The sequence below is a fragment of the Phoxinus phoxinus genome, assembly GCF_949152265.1.
Source record: "Phoxinus phoxinus genome assembly, chromosome: 9".
NCBI classification, from domain to species: Eukaryota; Metazoa; Chordata; class Actinopteri; order Cypriniformes; family Leuciscidae; genus Phoxinus; species Phoxinus phoxinus.
The window spans coordinates 11,789,269-11,809,499 of NC_136884.1; the positions used below are offsets into that span (position 1 = coordinate 11,789,269).

Below are 20,231 nucleotides of genomic sequence, written 5' to 3' on the forward strand. Positions count from 1 at the left end.
TAATTTTGGTCATGGCTTGTCTTGAAAAACGAAGACAATTTGATGGTTGTCGTGGAAGTCTTACTGCAGGACTGCGAGTCAAATCTTCGGACACTGCCAGAATTTTGCAGGAGGTAAAATTTGTATCACATTTAATCAGCTGTCGAAAAAAGAAGACATTCCCATTTTTTTGAGTTATATTATTTATGTTATATTAATATGTGATTCTCAATGGTCAACCCTTCGTAGTGTAACTGAATGTGCCATTTCTGTAGCATTCTGTCAGGGTTCTGTCACTTCGGTCTAGTTTGTTCTTGGTTTTGTGACAGAGCCCTCAAACTCTTGTATTTCCTTGTCTGTCTGTGCGCCTGGTTTCATGTTCGGAGCGTGGTGTTCGGATTCCGGCACTCATGTCATGTTTGGTATCGGTTCTGTGTCGGGATTCGAACATTCATGCTCCGAGTGTTTGTCTTCTGTCGTGAGCGCATGGAATGAGCATTTGCTCATTCTCGTGTACACTTCTGTCTGTGTGTTTTGTGCTTTCATGTCATGTTTTGTCTTGTGCTGTGTAGCACGCAGTTTGCGTTTTACACTAGCTGTGTGCTTTCATGTTGTTTTCATGTGTTCTCATTCGCTGAGTGTTCATGTTTCTGTGTGAGCACATGGCTTGTGATTTGTTTTACTGGCCATGTGCTTGTGTTCTAGTCTTGTTTGTTGTGAGCACATGGCTTGTCATGTGTTTCCTTGTGTCATGTGCTCTCCTGTCGATTGTCTAACTCTGCCTATCTTGTTACCTGATTATTGGTTTATTTGCCCCTCGCTACCTGCCTTGTTTGCTCCCTATTTATTCTCCCTGTGTTTGCAGTCCGGTGCTGATTTGTTGTCGTATGTACGGCGTACTTCTACCCTGTTATATTCCTCCTGTGTCAAGTCAAGTCAAGTCTCCCCCCTCGGGGTAGTTTTTCCTTTGAATTTTGTTTTATTTTTATTATTAATGCACTTGAGTCCTAGCCTCATCTCCTCAACCCCTAACCCTGACACATTCAAATACCTGGATCAGCAAAATTGGAACTGCAGTAAAACATGATTTACTAGGTTGGAGTTGGAATCATAATTGTAGGCCCTCTAGACAGACAAAGAAACAGGCAGGATAGGGAGAGACACCTCTCAGCTATGTCATTTGGGGGCAAGTTATGGGCCAAACACACACATTCACACAAAATGTTGAGGTTTTGAAATACAGTCCAACGAGAAAACACACCGTTCCCTACACACAAACACCCAGAGCTCACAGTGGCCACATTGACCCCTGCGTTAATGCCAAGTGTCTCTCTCTCACACAGACACAAACACACACGCAAAGGATATGAACGCAGAGACCCCACCCGCTCATTACTGTGCAAGCAAAAACAACCACAGCTTAAGAATAACAGGACGTGAATTGAAGGGAGGAATCAGAAACTGTGAACACAACTGTAAGGAAACAAGGGAGGTTCAGCAGTCTAGATCAACACGGGGGAATACATTTATTTTTTTATTGAATTGAAATGTAAAAACATCAAGCATGCAGCAGGATGATGGACTTTTTTTTTTTTTATCTAGTTTTTAATGCAGCTGCCAAATTAATCTTTTTGTTTATGTTGGTTTCATATAGTTTTTTAAATATATATTAATTTCATCAAGATTTGCTATAAAGTGTGTGACTAGTGACAAAATAACATTTATAATATATAACACATTTTTAGATGTTGTTTAATAGAGAGTTATATGTAGATAATTATACGTAAACTACACATATGTATAGTAATGCTTATAGTATGATGAGATGAATAACATGCCTACAAAATGCATAATTTTGCTTATCATTGTGTCTACTGTAGTATATAAGTACAGTATGCATTTCTGGGAAACATCTCCATATAGTGTTTTAGGCTCAAAACAATGCCTACAGCGCTCTCGGCTTATTTACAAATCTCAAGAGGATTATTTTCCTTGTTTAACATGTCACACATGGGCATAACAGCTGCTTGCACAATTCATTCAAATCCCAGTGATTGTTTATCACTTTATTTAGTATACAGTGTATGCCTGCTTTGTGATGGCTCCTTTTGAAAGCATGTTTTGGCTCTGATAAGGATTATCCATTTTTGTAAGTCAAATCATAAAATAGAATGATTAACCCAAATCACCCTTATGACTCAATATGGTACAAGAGAAACAAAATTTTTCCTATTTTCTAAATACAAACGTCCACTGTGTCTCTACATCTTCTAATCAGATTGCCTCCACACAGTCTCACACACAGACACCCAATCTCCCTTTACCAGAGCTTTATATGTAATTGAAACTGACATCTGTGTGCTAACACTGTGTGGCCTGAAACGCTACACTGCCTGAACGCAGGGGTGAGCTCATTACCACGGTAATGCACAGAGTCAGATGACTGGGGTACGCCAGGCTAAATCTAAAGCTCAGACACAACTCTTTGTTCTTGCAATTCATTCACTGCAGCTGTTAGTCTGGTTTTAAGGCTATAGGATGTAATAGAGCAGCATAATGTTGGACAAGCGGAGTCTAATCTCACTGGCAGCTAGAAAAGAAAGTAGCACTGACATACTTTCTGTTGTTCTGTCCATAAAAAAAAATACAATGGTGCTATCAGATATTACCACCATGTACTGTACCTGTAAGGTTGGAAATAATCCAAGATTATTTCCAACCAACACAGACACTTGCTTTTCTCTCAGACATTTCCAGCACAGCAGTGCTAAGACTGATGTGGGCCTGTAGGCCAAAGCTTTTGGACAATGGGGGAAATTGCGATGGTCAGTTTGAATGTCTCACACCTGGGTGCTGGTGACATGGTCGAGGGAGAAACGACAAAACAGTCTGTCTCTCTTTGCTCTGGATGCTGGGCTGGTGTTGAGAGAGTCCACCAAGGTGCATGTCCAGAAAATGTGCTTCGTAAACGTACCTCTAATTAGCATAACAAACAGTAAACTAAAAATTGTAGTATGTGTGGTAATAAATAGAGTTAGAGAATAGAGATAGTCTTTTCTTCCCTATTGTTGTGTATATCAGGGTTAAACGGCTTTTCGAACAATAGTTGTTTAAAACTGTATACTAGTTCGAGAAGCCGTTTCACTCAGATACATTACAATAGAGAAGAAAAGACTATAGCACTTCCGTTTAATGCCGACTTTATTTGTTTGTTGTTATTATATTCTTGGACCAAAAGTTGAATGGAAAGGATGTATTACTTTATTATGTATTAAAGTTCAATAACTTAGTGGTTGTGAATGCATTTGTCAAGTATTTATGACTTATTTACGACTTTTGGACACAGACATAGTATCCTAATCCTATATATGGTTTAGCTAGCTCATTTTTTTGAGTAGCAACATTTTTCACACATTATTTCATGACTTAAAAAGTTCCAATGTCCCAGCAGAGATAGCAAATTTCACGTACTTTCAGTAGAGTCCTGCTCCAGATGATCAACTTCTAATGAGATGCATATGAATACCAACAGGAAGCTTTCTTCAGATAATTGATCCAGATAAACCTGGGGGGAAAAGTGCAAGGTGATTGGAACCAATATTCTCTTAAAACAAGTTAGACAGTGGCATTTCTGAAAAGTAAACATCAGCTAAGCTGAACATTTTGCATTACAGTCTGATGCTTTTCTCATATTATGGGAACACATGTTAATCCATACAAAGAGATAAGCAAGACTTCTTCAGAAGGTCACCGGAGGATGCTATAGAATATGATCCAGACAACAGACGAGAGACTGTGACCTTTATCGCTAATCTTTATGCTTTATTCACGAATAGAACCATTAAGCCACAAACACAGGATCAGGAAACGATAAGAGAGGTATCCGGATTTGAAGGTGTGGAGCTGTGATGGTTTGTTCTGATAAAGTGTCCCCTGTACACATTTGACTAGACATGAATGATGCACAGGTTTAAATGTTCTTCCTGACACCTACATTTTTACTATTGTACATTTATGTACAAATAATTGACTGCTGACCTCCGGCACCTTCACTGGGAAGTGCTCAGACTGCTTCCTTTACAGCCTTCAGCACTTCCACATATTCAGTTTCAAACATTCAAGTCAAAATTGATGTATTAATGTTTATTGAAACAGGATGTTTGGGTAAGGCATATGGAAGCGCCTTTTTTAGGTAGCCAATCACCTTTAGTTTATGTCACAGCCGTGAACCATGACTGGCTACTTTCTATTTCCAATATTAGGGGGAGGGACGTTCTCATTCTGAAGAGTATTTGATTGGACAAAAGTTTATATAATTGTTACTTTATATTATCAACTGTGACTTTATTTCTCGAAATGGAGACTTTACATCATATCTCAAAAAGTGATTTTGTTTCTTGTAATTGTGACCGTTTCTCGTAATTGCGACTTTACGGCATATCTCAAAATGCCGTTACATCTCACAATTGTGACTTTATATTTCCCAAATACAACTTTTTATCTCATAATTGCGATTTTTGACAACTGTGACAATATATCACAGATAGGAGTTTGTTTCTCATAATTGCAACTGTAGTATCTCAGAAAGCGACTTTACATCTCACAATTGTGGCTTCATATCTCATAAATGCAACTTTGTTTCTGCAACTATCTCACAAAGTGACAATATATCACAATTACGACCGACATGAGATGGCACATTCACCATTTCCTTACATGTAGCTACAATCTTGGCCTACTATCTTAAAGAAAAAACCAGTGACAAGTAAAAATTACCATTGTGCTAATTACCACGATGCCACAGCTTGCTAGCATTATTCACATAAATGCATGTGAAAAAAAAATGTCATAACATAACTATGAACAACATCAGAAAAACACAATTTCTTTGTAAGCCTTTCTGTACAGATATTTATTTACTGAAACCATAAGAGGAGCAGATATGCAGACCAACCCATCAAGAGCACACAGGATATAGAATGCCACACCATCCAAAACCAGTCTCCATGGCAACCTGAGCCAAGGAGCCCGCCACTGCATTTACAGCAACCCTCAAGTATAGCCTATATTTCCTCTAGAGTTCAGGAGGCGGGTGACCACCCCTATAATTCATTGAAGTACGAAACATTGTTTGTTGAAGAGCTCCTTTAACACTTTGCCTTCAGCCACTTTTAAATCTAGCGCAAACATGCTGTAAGCCCATGGAGGCATTTTATTTGTGGAGGAGATGCTTTTACGGGCGCTGATGCATTTTTTTGGGCACCACACGTGAATTTTCTGAGCCACTGGACCGCACACACATCATTTTATGGGTATGAATTCAACCGTCCCAACTGAAGGCTGCGATTACAATACCCTGCACATTTCTGAGAAACGCCAGAACAAAAAAAGTGCACTAAGCTAAATTTCAAACGTTTCCCTGGAATTAGGGAACTCGGAGGACGGAGGGCCCGTGCGAGCGCGTGTCAGATAGTTCTGTTTGTGCACGCTTAGTGAAAATAAGTCAGTTATACAGGAGAAAAACAACAACATGGGGACGTTTGTAGTGTGCTTTATGGATGTTCCTCATTAGAAGAAGATGAACATTGATCACAAAAGATCATCAGTTATCAATTTAATAGCACAAATGGTCTTCTGGGATTTCATAAACATTACATTATTCGGATCACCTCATGGACAATGGGGCTGGTGATGGCCATTTATATTTAACTAGGCAAGTCAATTATACATCAATGTAAACTCTTTCACGCTCAGATTCTAGGAAAGCATCCAAAGTCTGAAAACATGGCAGTAACACCTGGGAGACAAAGCAGAAAACAAACCAGAGGAGCGGATGAGTGCGTAATAAACAGCAGAGAAGCCGACGCGCACAAATGTTTACGAATGATGGCACACACTGTTACGCACACACACACACAAACACTTTCTGATTAATAAGTGAGAGATTAGGAAATGACCTGTGTCATATTACAAACACCTGATCTGTAAATATTGATCACGCTTTGAGTAAACAGCACTTAATAAAAACAGCAAGCGACAGATGGAAAGAAAAACAAAAGAGCAGACCAGATGTTGTTGCCTTAGATTGTTGAAAACAGAATTTCAAATATTATTATATCAAATGATATATGATAATCTATAGCATTTTTCAAATTTGTAATTTTTTTTCCAAATATTGTGTAATTCTTATGCATGCAGTTTTTAAAAGCATGTAGGCTATTACTTGACTACATTCATTATTTTGGAAATGAATTTGTCACACTACAAAAATAGATGTGGAAATGAATAAAAATGTGTTTTAAAAAGATGAAAAAGAAATGGTAACAAGTAGGCTATGCTATGTAATGGATAATCCACAACTAGCTGTGCATTAGCCTAAGTAAGGGATAATCCACGATTTAATGCATGACGTTGAGCCACCTGACGTGAAGCAGAGTGCATTCAAATTGTTAAATGCACAGTTTGCCGTGGATTATCCCACTTATATTGGGATATAAGCAAGTGCAAGTGCAAGTGCATGGTCATTTGCCAGCATTGACAACTTTTTTTTCAACAGCTTTTATTGATGTTTGCAGCGCAATATTTGACCGGAAAGGATAAAAATTACAGTTATTTCGTCAGTTATGGTTGATTAGATCTATAATTCTGCCCACTTTGAAACAGATAAAGAAGTGTGTAAGATTACATTTATTTGAATAAATGAATAATAGCATTTATTTGAATTCATTAGAGAGAGAGAGAGAGAGAGAGAGACAGAGAGAGAGAGAGAGAAATAATGAGAGAGATTCTGGATAAATTGAGAATCACGATTTTTTGTTTCAAATAAATATCATGATTCTGAACAGACAAGAGACATCTAAACAAAACAACATATAATTTACTAGAGGTGCTGACAAAATTTTAATTACTGCTATTTAAAATGTTTAATTAATTTTTTTTTAAATCGGTTTGAATGAATGATTCAATGACTCTCTTATTAATACTTGACTTGTTTCATTACTGGATGAATCAATGTTTTTGAACAAATCTCTTGAATGAATGATTTAATGACGTAAGTCACTTCAATTGCTAAATAATTGCCAACTTACTTTGATCGCTACTCTAGACATCAGTGTTTATATTCAAACTATAAACTTTTATCCTAGAACTTCTGTGATAATCTGAATATTAATAACACAGAAATAACGATACTGTGGGGTTGAAAAGACTGTTTGTAAAGCTGTTTCATACCTATACATGACAACTGCTCTGGATCAGTGGCAGCACCAAGACAGATCTGAATGTTCCGGTGTGATTTAGTCAAAGGTTTAATAGACAGAGCCGAATCGTTGTCATTTAGGAATGAGATTGCATGGGTGTTTGAAACGAGATCGAGATATTTTAACGATTTATCATCCAGCCCTACGAAGGAGCGTTGATAAGTTTCTGTGCTCCTAAATGTTTCTGTAGGTTTGTAGCGCGATCTCTGAGAGACGTATGTGTGTGCTTCAATGAAAACAGCGCGAGTGACTTATGTGTGTGTGTGTGTGTAACCGGTCCTACTCGACCCGGATTTCGAACCAGAGTCTCTGGCTTGGGAGGCGGGCACGCTAACAAGGACACTAAAGACCACAGCCGCTAGTGTTCACACGCTCTTACGGGCCTACGTCCGTTACACTTACTCCCCTAAACCTCACTCCCATCCGGGTCACGGCACCAAATGTAACCGGTCCTACTCGACCCGAGGTCTCCGCCGTGGGAGGCAGGCACAGCGTGCCTCTTGAGGACAGGGATTTACACAAACACTCTTACTGCCTTACATCCATTAGGCAACATGTGTGCTTCAATGAAAACAGCGCAGGTGACATATGCATGTGTGTGCTTCAGTCATTCAATGAAAGCACTGCATTAATATAGAAGGGTGATTAAACTCACTTGGAACCTGTGCATTAAACTGAACACCTTCCAGCAGGGATGCCAACTTCCGAGTTTAGCTTGAAATGAGAAATAAAGGGGAGGTTGTAAAAAAAAAACTTATTTTTTAAATAAAATTATACTTAAGCGTATTGCGATTGTCATAACATTTGGTAACTAAACAATTTGATTTTTGTTCATTTCATTTATTTAAGTTAAGTGACAACGTGTTACAATGTTTACTTGGATGGTACAACGACTGGTAGGCAACTAGTTTTATTAGTCCATGACACAAATTCCACGATTTCAATTCGATTTGATTCCGATCTTGATTCAATATCGATTCATTTGGATAAATGGCACCTACAGTATACATGTAAATTTTTCTCAAGGAAAATAATCTCTAAAAATTTGGTTTTTATAATAACGTAAATATTTGTAATGATAAGTAGAAATATAATATGTAATATAGTGCATATATTTAGCTAAATACTTCTTTCTATAGTTAATTTGTCTAGCTAACTAACATGCTATAAAGTTAGCCGTTAGCCTAAATGGTTCTCCAGCTGTTTTATTGACCTCTTTCGGGGTTTTGAAACACTGATTGGTCAATTACATGAGACATGATACATTTCGGTAAGTTGTGGTGTATCTTTCAACATACCTTAATGTTCTTTCGTGTTCATTTACTGTGTTAACTAGTAGCAATAATGAGGAAGAGATGATCAGTTCATGTGCCGCTTGAACTGAGGCGTTACAGCCATCTGTCACGTCACATTTAAGAGCGCCAAAACAATATTATTATTTTTTTTAATTTCATAATAAAATTTACAGAATTTGAAAGCTGAGACTTTGTTTTAAATAAGAAGTAACCTGCTGTCTTGCCTTTCGGTGTCAGTGTCTTCTTTGCTTCGCAATTTTCTTTTCACAGCGTGAGAAAATGGACGTGTGCCGTAAAAAGAGTGTTTCTGTGCCAAGAGTGTTTCTGTGCCATTTTGGAAGCATAATTTTAAATATACATATTACTATATTTTAGTAATAAAAATGATTACTGAACCTTTTTAAAGGTTACTTCTGTCTTCAGTTGTTCCCTTATCATAATATAAATTGTTTGGAGAGTAATCAATGCTTACCTTATGCGTTTAGCTGTTGCTATTAAATAAAGCATCAAAAGGAGAATAACAAATATTAACAAGAAACACACACACACACCTCCACTTTCATGTGGGCATTTAAGGTGGTATGGAAGCAGTGGACAGAGCCTGTTACTGAATGAGAAATGAAAAGTATCATCACATGCATCACATGTATCAACAAGCAGCTGGTAAATATTTTCAAATAAAGATGGGATAAAGTTGCATAAACTCATCCTACCTCATCAAGGACAGCTGTTATCTGCACAGGAAACACTGTTTACCAAAACATTATAAAACAGTGTTTTTCTCATGAATAAACACCTGAAATTATTGTACAACTGCTGCAAATGTTGACTTGTAGGTTACCATTGGAAGTAGCAAGGCAATATTTCCATTAAAAATTATGCAAAATGTATTTATGGGTGAAGTGGGTAATTTCTGTGCCATTTTGGAAACGTACTTTTAAAAGATGATAACTTTAATATTAATAGGCAAACATATAAAAAAAATTATGACATGATCAATTCAAAACATTTTGTAGAGACGGTCTTATTAGATGCAGGATGGATTTTCAGTATATTCCTTAACAAAATATAAATGTCACACAAGGACACAGTCTGTCTCTCTTCCTTTAGTGTCTGTCGTGTGTTTTCCACAGCTCAAGAGTCCAGAAAAACAGGATCCATGACATCACACAAACACCTGTTGGAGGACAGATGGCGGGACGTCTGCGGCCTGCAGGCTCTGGAGCAGCCGCCCCACTGTGGCTTCTCTTCCGTCCCTCTGCGTCCACATCACCAGTCCCGCGAGCACCTGACTCTGAACCGCGAGGGGGTGGTCGGCACAGCACCGGTACAGATCCGCAGAGGACAGGCCCAGGTCCAGCAGCACAGACTTCCACTCCGAACCCAGACGGGCGGCCAGTTGGTTCAGATGCAGCATGGTTGGAACAGTCGAAAGGATGTGGTCAGGTACACCACACTGAACTGAAAACAAAGAAACAACCTATGATTTAGAGTAAGTCACGCAGTAAGTAAATACAGTAAGTCACACATTGTGATCTGTGTTACACAAGCAAATCTCACTGCATTTATTGGCATAATTACAGCAACAACAACAACAAAAAACGGATACTGTAAGGAATGTAGTTAGGAATAATTATGCTGGGGTATATTTCTTAATTATTATACATGTTTTTTACAAACAAAACAATAATACATTATTATTAACAACATGACATTGTAATTTAAAAATATCAATATCAATAATATATCATTATAATATTAACTTTTTTCGTAGTCAAGTTACTTTTTGCATGTGTAATTTTGACCTCAGAAACCGTGGGGGCGGATGGGTAAGAAAACAGCATCTCTCATATGATGTGAGCATATTTATATGAATAACTCACACTGAAACTGTACCATGACCCTGACTGAAAAAGCTCATACTGCTGAATAAAATATGACAATGACAATAATCCAGCAGCCATTAGTCTCATATATATGAAGCATCAGTAAGCCAAAGCCGATTTACATTCAATACAGGAAAAAGCCTTAGAAATATTGAAAACGTAAACATCATTTGAATTATATTAGAAGAGAAGGACTATGAAAACATGTTTAACCCATCAAAATCAATTTCAAGGTGGCGACATCAACATCCAATCTTTTCTTTCCGTCCATGCGCAATAAAGACACGTCATTGTTTTCGTGCGAAGAGAATAGAGATGTGTTTTATTTGAGCAGTGGGGATGAATGGAGCAAAGGTCGGTTTGAGAGTTTGTTTTGAGCTTCACAAATTCTTCACAAAATCAAGGACGTCCATTGATTTCTGCCGTCAAGAGACAGGAGTGGCCAACCCGGGCCATGAGAATAACAACTTTCTATATCAGGACATCTACTTCTTTAGTATCTTCTGTTCTGAGTGGAATCTAGTCCTGCGATGGACATTTCATCATTTTCTTCTATAATTTGTGTTTGCTTTGTTTACTTTACAAAATATTCTTAAGATTGTTTGGCAAACATGTATGAAAACAGTCATTATTTTAGCAATTCCACTTTGAGACACTAATAGGTGCTGAAATGGCACACTTCAGCTTTAAACTGAGGAGAAAAGATACACTGCAGGGCATATATCCAAGTGTAGTAATTCTGTCATGGATTTGGACACTTTGCGGAAGTTCTTCACGGTTTTAAAGCTTCTAGACCCCAGAGACAAAGAAGATTAGTGAGTTGAGGTGCCCCGACAATCAGCGATAAACACCACAAAGAGGATTTCATGCAGTGAGTGCTGGTTTAGCAAACGGGGCCGGGGGGGGTGAGCTAAGACAGATCCATAAAATGTCTGTGGCAATACTTTATCTGATTAATGGCACATGGGGGTATAGAAAAGAAATAAAGGAAACAATGAGACAGCCAGAGACAAAGAGAGTAAAGAAGAAAGTGTAGAAAAAGACACTGGGAGTGTATAAATAGTGAATGTAGAAATATAGGCAGACAAAAGGTATCAGGGAAAGGAAAAAATCAATCTGTAATCAGTCAAAACAGTGATCAGTGTGTGTGTGTGTGTGTGTGTATGTTTTAATGTTTTTTTATTAATATATAAATGTTTAAAATTGGAATATATATTAGCATTCCTTTTTATTTCAATATAATAAAATAAAAGTAATACAAAAATATAAAGATGAATAAAAGAATTAAGCACACATATGTACAACGAGTAGTAAATTAGTAATGATACTGATTTTACTTTCACGAACTTCAAGTACACAAAACATGCTTTATTTTGACACGGGAATCCCAGAAAATAACAATAACATGCCGTTCAGTAAGTGAATCAGATGTTGATTCATAATCCACTAAAACAGATTAAATTAGATCATTCAGTTAGGGCTTCTTTTTAACGGTTTCGTTAAAAGATCTGACTCAAGACTCATTTGACCGTAAATCGTGGTCACATTTTGTTTATGTGTGCAGTTTTGCCACTGTATGCAATATGCTATTCACAGGCATATTTATCACCCATGTTAATTTTATTCTGCTGGCAATAATGTATGATAATGGGGTTATCAAGAAAAAAAGTAGCATTTGAGTGGCCATGGGACTAACAACAGGGCAAGTGGAAAAGGATGTGGAAAAACTTACTTAGTGCATCTTTATTTTCCTTTATTTTGAGTGTCAGATTTTAAAAGAGCAAAACACAAATTAACAAACTAATAATAAGTCACTCATGTTATAGCATAATAATGGAAAATGTATAGCACAAAATTAAAGTTGATTAAAACAAAAGAAAAAAGGTAATCGACAATGGTAATCAAAATGAATAAATTATGGTGAAAGAAAGAAAGAAAGAAAGAAAGAAAGAAAGAAAGAAAGAAAGAAAGAAAGAAAGAAAGAAAGAAAGAAAGAAAGAAAGAAAGAAAGAAAGAAAGAAAGAAAGAAAGAAAGAAAGAAAGGAAAAGAAAAGAAAAAAGAAAGGGTGCTCTGTAAAGAACATTGCCTGGGTTTCGGCGAAATGCTTAACTTTTCTGAGAATTGCTTCTTTTTTATAGGATGGAGCATTCCAGCTTCAATTTCCGTGCGTACATGTGGACGCTTAACTCCAGGCTGCTGGAGGGAACACATCGTACACTTTAAGAATGTAAAGAAGCCTTGGTCTGAGGGCACAGTTACAGTATCTGTAGGCTGAAGAGAGCTTATGGAGACAAGTGTAGATGCAGTCTATAGCCTATCCATCTCGCTTTTGTTTTAAAAAGTGTCCGAGAGTGCATGTTTAACAGCTGCAAGTGTTTTCTAAATTTATTAAACATCACTGTGAGAGGATGCTGTAAATTTGAAGGATTAGGAATATGTTTGTGGGCTTTGTTGAAGGCAATAAAAACACACAGACGTGAACGAGTATATGTGTGTGTGTGTGTGTGTGTGTGTGTGTGTGTGTGTGTGTGTTTGTTTGTGTATCTCTCTCTCTCTCTCTCTAGGAAAAGTAAATTTGTTCATTTTGGGCAGGGTGATAGTGAACCACCCACACATGGCATCTAGGGAACAGCAAACTGTGCCGTATCTCCGGAAAATTCCAGGAAATCTCACCAAAAAAAAACCTGCTTTTCAACAAGCTTGACGTCACAGGACAAGGCTTGTTTATCTGAAGTTAAAAAATCGAGCTTATAAATAAGTACAACATACAATATAAACCATTTATTGGTTTATATAATAATTATTTAACATCTAACCTAACATAAACCAGCACAATGTGACAGTAAAGTTCCTGTTTCAGCAGGGTTCACTGAGGACATACGCCGCATTCACACTGCAGGTCTTGATTCCCAATTCCGCTTTGTTGACTTTTGATTTTTTTGATGACCAGCTTACATCTTTTAAAAGTGACCCATATCCGACATCTGCATTGACACTATACACTTGGCAAAACAACCCAAGGTAGATGTACTGACCCGGAAAAGCATAGGCCGAAGCATGGACAAAGACGAAAGGATAATAAAAGCTTTTGCTTTACACACCATCTTTAAAGGTCATCAAATACATTAAGGATACATTGTTGCAGCCTGGGCAACGAAAAGAGTCATGTGATTGTGGTTGGTGTCCACCTTGTCTATATGGTATCCACCTTGTCCACCCAGTTGACGTGATTCGCCACGCTGGTTTTTCAATGACGTACGACTCGCATTAACAGGGGAATATCTACGGTAATCTGTCCGCTTACATGGCAGACGGAAATGCAGGTATCCGATTAATATCAGATTTATTTCCACATATGAATGAGGCCTGAAAACGATCTGAGAATATTGGAATCTATGTGATTTTTTCCTGCTTACACATTCGTGGGTCATATCTGATCTGTGCCACATGGGAGGAAAAAATTGGAATTGGGTCTCTTGAGCCATGTAATGTAAATGCAGCCTCACTACAGGTCCTCAATGTGAAGACATCACACCGGACACACATGGCATCATGTGAACAAAAATCATTAAAAATTGATTTTTTAAATTAAAACTTTATATTTAAACCTGAATTTGGTGGTTTGATGTGATTGGCTTCTTCTATGATCTATCTATTTCATAAACGTGATTTTAGTACATTCCCCTTTTTATCAGGGTTCAAATGTTCCACAACATTCACAATTAAAAACATTAAAATAATTAAATAAATGAAATGTTGTGTGTAATGTATATATATAGAGTGCTGGTGAGAAGTATTTGCCCCCTTGGTAAATATGATTAAAGATGGCTGTAAAAAATAAATCTGCATAAAGATACATTCCTCCATACACAATCTCTCCAGAATGATCCTTCAGATCCCCAGATCTATGTTGGCGCTTCTTCTCTTCAGTTCAGCCCACTCATTTTCTATAGGCTTCAGGCCAGGGACTGGGATGGCCATTGCAGATGCTTGGTTTTGTGCTCAGTGACCCATTTTTGTTTTGATTTTGATATTTGTTTTTGGATCATTGTCCTGTTGGAAGATCCAAACATGGCGCGTTATAAGATTTCTAGCACAGGCTGTCAGGTTTTGATTTTCTATCTGTTGGTATGTTTGCGATTTGTAACTTAAGATATTTCACTTTTTTATAAAAGATTGAACAAAAGAAAAGTTTATATAGAAAATGTATATTTCTTTTTGACATTAAAAATGCTGCAAAAAGTAAAACGTATAATATTTTGTGGTGGGGTCAATGAAAAAACGAGAAGGGAAATTACAAATCTGAAGTGACTGTGCCAGCACAAAAGTACATGTTGTGGTTGGTTATTCTTCAGACGACTGACACAATCAGTTCAAGACATTAATCCAGCTCCATATAAACAAAGGCAGACACAAAATCTCTCTGTTGTCGAAGAACTCGAGACAGATGGTTTCGTGTCATGAAGTGGCTCAAAATGTTCTAACGGCGGACTATAAATCGAAGAACTATTAATTGTCCTTAATAGACCCCATCTGTAAGCCTTGCCTTTGGGCACATGGACAGTGAGATAAAGCGGCGCTCTTGTGTGGCTAAACTGGCTGTGTACATCCGAGTGTAGAGGCCAGCTGGAACGGCCCAGCCATGCAGCCGCTTCCACATTCTGACAGGAAGACTCTCCGCAAGCCAGCGTTCCTGAAAACGGGTGGAGGGAGCAGAGGAGAATCGATGTGACGTTCCAACAAAAACAAGTGAACAGCGCTGTGTTGGCTTGTTTCAAAAAGCAAATTATTAAAAGTGTCGCACGAGGAGAAGTGTGTGTGTCGACACTAATGCGATTGTTAGGAATACAACTGGGGTATCTTGCATGCTATTATTGATTAACTTGCTTAAATGCTTTCACCATTAACGGACTTCTACAAATCATGACCCGTTCATAAAATCTAAGTCTGCATGGTTTTCATCACCTCCTCGTGATCAAGGTCTCATACAAGCCAGTTTGGACAAAACCACAATAACTCTATAACTAGCAGTCACAGGGAAATCTGAACGTGCTAAATTAAGCCATAATGGAAGTCAGTTGGGGTAAATTTGTCAAAAGGCCCGCCACAGAACATTTGGCCTCGTAAACAACTTCGTACCTGAAGCCGTAAGGTTCTGAATTTGACGATTCCCAGAACCCGTAAGTGAAGGCTTAAGGTGCAATTTGCATAGTTTTCCTTAAAGCGAGCATCTCATAAATAAACATGCAAATGCGCATGACCCGCAGGTGTGCAAATGGACTTGACAAATGAGGATATCATGTCCCCACTTGACTGATTTCCATTCAAAGGTAGGTAATAAGATGATAAGGATTGTGCATGTGTCTCCTTTATTAATGTGTTCGTGACACTGCAGATTCAGCGCCCGTCGCAACGATGGAAGATAAAAGCAAGTCGAATGAAAAACACGTTCCCATGCCAACGGAATGACATCATTGCTGTTAAGATCCAAATTCATAGCGACATGAATATTAATCATTCGAGCAGCGGACGAACATAAAAGTGGGAAAGGAAAAAAACAAAGCACCACAATTGTTTGTGTCCCTGGACGGCCTCTGACAGTCAAACATATTAAGCTAAGAAGATCTTTAAATTAAAGCGAGTACTTAAGTGTGAAGAATGTTTGAGAGTAGCGCTTGTCCTCGACTTACTAGAAATTTGCAAGCACGCTTCTTTTTTTTCCCCCTGTTTCTTTTATGCTTTCTCCCTCCCCAACCCCATCCCCCAATATATTACCATCTGAACCACAGTAAGTCAATAAAATCTTCAGCTCAGCAACTGCAGACGGGAGAGAGAGAGAGAGAGAGAGAGAGAGAGAGAGAGAGAGAGAGGGAGAGCAGCCAACAAACGGCTTTGATTATATTTTTCCTAGAAAGGAGGATGCTCAGCGAGAGTGCTGGGCCGCAGCGCTAGTGCCAGGAATTAATGCAGCTTTCATGGAAAACCAGGCAGCGCACCAATCTGGCCTGACTCAAAACACAACTTCAGCTCTTTTTTTCTTTTTTTTTTGTACCTCGCTCTCCCTCTGTTTTTCTTTTTACGTCTTGTTTTTCTAGGGGGAAGGGGTTGGGGGGTGGGGGGTTTCAAAGGTGTTCTGGGATTTGGTTGACTGACTGTATGACTAAAAATGGGAGATGCGGAGCGTGAACGTGGGGTTGTTAGTGGGTGTTCTGTTCTCTCATGGGAAAACAACAGAACGCACATAATAAGCTGCCTTTCAGCAAAACAGCAGATGAAATTGAAATATATATAGTGCACAGTGAGAACTTTTGTTTCCATGAACATCTGTGCAGCTGAGACAATGGTGTGGATGCAAATAATGCATTTCACAGAATGTTTTTGCAAACACAATTGGCTTTCAAATCATATGGAAATTTGCTGTGCTTTTAAATGCATTTGTTATAGGTTCTCTGCTAGAATTGGTAACAGAGGGTTTGGTGTTAGGAATTATTAGAGAAGGGCAATTAAACCACATGTTATTTAACCCTCTGGACAGATACGGCAGATACACTGGCTTGACCTCCAGCTTTCATAACCTCATCTCAATTAAAAGGATGAATGGGTTCATTATGAGGCAGAGAGTGAAATAAGGTGAAACAGTGAGGGAACAGTTGGATAGATATCGATGTAAAATAGCTTAGAATAATGTAGAATGCATGTATATTTTTTACATATTTGTTTATTTATAGATTTTTATTATATATGTTATGTTGCATATTAGTAAAATAATAATAACTATAATAAACCATATAATTAAATTACAAACTGTACAATATGATGATGCATCAGCCAATATGCCATTATAGGAAATAATAGAAACATATGGTAATTTAGACGTTATAGCACAAACTGTCAAATATTAAAAGAGAAGTAAGATCTTTTAGTAAGATCTATGGGGTATCTATGGGGTAAGATTATACGTTTACAGAATGTCAAATACATTTGATATATGATTCTTATTAATATTCTTCTTCTTTTTTAAGGGTGATTAAAATACTAAACTAGTTGACAAATCCCTCGTTAACAAATAAACTGAAAAAAACTTTGATATTCAACATAATAGAATGTCACTGATCACTATTTCCCAGAGATATAAAATTACCTATCAATTAACCTCAAAACTGGACTAGACTGACTAAATCTCACATATATGTTGATATTCAGATGAAATGACAAAATAAAAAAATAGCATAGCCATTCATCAAAAGTGCTGAGATGAGATTTTATGTCATTTATATAGTCAGGAGAAAAAATAAGGTGGGGGTCATCTTACCCCGCAACCTTTTTTTTACGTTTTTGAAAGGAGTCTCTTATGCTTATCAAGCCTCCATTTATTTGATCAAAATACAGAAAAAAAACTGTAATATATGTAATATTGTGAAATATTATTAATATTCAAAATAATGGTTTTCTATTTAAATATATATTTTATTTCTGTGATACAAAGCTGAATTTTCATCAGCCATACTAGAGTCTTCAGTGTCACATGATCCTACAAAAATCTCAAAAGTTTAGGGTCAGTATTATTTTATTTTTATTTAAAGAAATAAATATTTGTATTCAGCAAGGATATGTTAAATTGATATAAAGTGATAGTAGAGTATTGTTAAAAAATATTTATATGTACATGCTGTTCTTTTTAACTTTTTATTCATCAATGAATCTTGAAAAAGTCATAGTTCCAAATATATATATATATATATATATATATATATATATATATATATATATATTAAGCAGCACAACTGTTTCCAACATTGATAATAGCTTAGTATCAACTCAGCATATTAGAATGATTTCTGAAGGATCATGTGACTGAAGCCTGGATTAATGATGCTGAAAATTCAGCTTTGCATCACAAACATTTATTTTAACTATATTTTAAAATATATTGACATAGAAAACCATTATTTAAATTATAATAATATTTCACAATATAATTTTTTCCCGTATCTTTGATCAAGTAAATGCAGGCTTGAGGAGCATAAGAGACTTCTTTAAAAAAAAAAAAAAACATTAAATTTTTTATTTTTTCCAAACTTTTGTATAGGCTATACAAATTATATTGTTTAAATCTATTATATTTAAAATGGTTACAATAGTATTGATTTATTACAGTATATAGCTGTGCTCTGCTCTCACACACAAGTGATGAGACATGTCCTCAATGTCTTGGAACATTTGGTTCCCGCAGGTGCAGGATGAACCTGTACACACACGCGCGCACGCTATTTATTTTCATTTTATGAATTTATTTACTGTCATTATTGTTCTGTGAGATTTAGCGCAAGTAGGCTACATGCACACATGCAGGACTCACCTGTGAACGGCGGAGGAGGAGACTCAGGCTCGGTGTCTCCCGCACACAGTCGCAGTAATTTGTCTTTGATCCAGGGGAAATCTTTCTCTAATGACTGTGTAAAGTGATAGAAGGCGCGCGAGCCGCGAATGGGCAGAATATCCAGCAGCTTTAAAGTCTTTTTCCTATTTGACGGCTCAGACTCAATCTCCTCTAAATGACTCTCCGTTAAAATCTCCTCCTGGTATAAATACTGTGTGATCATGTCGTCCACTAAAAGCTCCTCGGCCAAAAAAAGCCGTTGAGATCGGAGCAGTTTTTTGTGTTTTTGGTCCATATTTGAACCCGATGACCCAAGTTAAAAGCCCGAACTTGCTGAACTATGCCACAACAACTGACTTAACTATAAAGATATTGCTACAACAGAAGGGGAAATAACGATAAATCCTCGTTAACCTATCAATAATTGTTGGCAAATGCACATAAAGTAATGTTTGTGTGTGTGTCACAGAAATATCACAACTTTACGTACAATGTTTTCTGTATTACATTTCCGCGTCATGTGTGTCACATTTATTTCTACCGGCTGGAAACGAGGTGCAGGAGGAACTCATTTTATGCAACTTTCTTGTTCCCACATTTGTGTACATTTCCACACAAATAAGGCTATTAATTGTGCAGAAATTAGGATCACAAACCAAAAGAACCTGACAAGCTGTATTTTAACCTAACATAATACAGCTGTTTTCAACCTTTTCAGACACAGACACTGCCAACCAGACCCTCAATTTTGTAGGTAATACATTAAAAACATTAACAAACGTTATTACATGCTATATTATTAATGCACCACATTATAATTTATTTTATTAAGAATATCTAATATGTTTAATATGCATTTTACTTTCACAGACTATTTATTTATTTGCCTAATGCTTGCCAACTTAACACAATTTGATTGTATTTTGTTGTAGTAACAATTTATCTTAAAAACAATTCAACTTAAAAAAAAATCTAAACTTTGTATATTATTAAGCTGCCTGTTACTGGGATTTTCCACTGATTAGGAAAGTTTGTTTGAATATATTTACTTGTCCTCGTGACATTTAGTTTGAAACGCTAAGCTTTTGTTTTGCCCATAAAGTGGCTTTAGTCGTTCAATCGCAGCTTGGTTCTGATTTTTCAGAGCAACAGTAGTTCCAGGAAGAGCGGATTATTTGAATATCATGGCATTTATGAGCTGCAAGAAGCTGGATGTATCTACGTAAATCCCCCATGGTATTATTTGCATGTCCAATGAGGGTCCATACCATCATTGCCTTTTGCATCATGTTCTTGCGCAAACAGAGCCTCATTACATTTATGGTATGGCTCCTTATACAACAGTACATAAGGCCCGTCTTACCATCAAGCACATTTTACACTAAGCCTTTTAGCAAGGATTTTCTCTTCAGAGAATCCATTATTTTTGAG

General features: G+C 37.1%; 1 protein-coding gene across 1 annotated transcript; it reads right to left on the reverse strand.

The window, feature by feature from the left end:
* Nucleotides 1-8,909: 8,909 nt before the first annotated feature.
* cradd (CARD and death domain containing adaptor protein) lies at nucleotides 8,910-19,348 on the reverse strand. Its single transcript, XM_079622482.1, has 2 exons — nucleotides 18,780-19,348; nucleotides 8,910-9,994 (listed from the first exon to the last, which is right to left on the reverse strand). Exons 1-2 carry the CDS (start codon nucleotides 19,093-19,095, stop codon nucleotides 9,699-9,701), a joined length of 612 nt encoding a protein of 203 aa, XP_079478608.1. The 5' UTR covers nucleotides 19,096-19,348; the 3' UTR covers nucleotides 8,910-9,698.
* Between the last annotated feature and the right edge of the window lie 883 nt (nucleotides 19,349-20,231).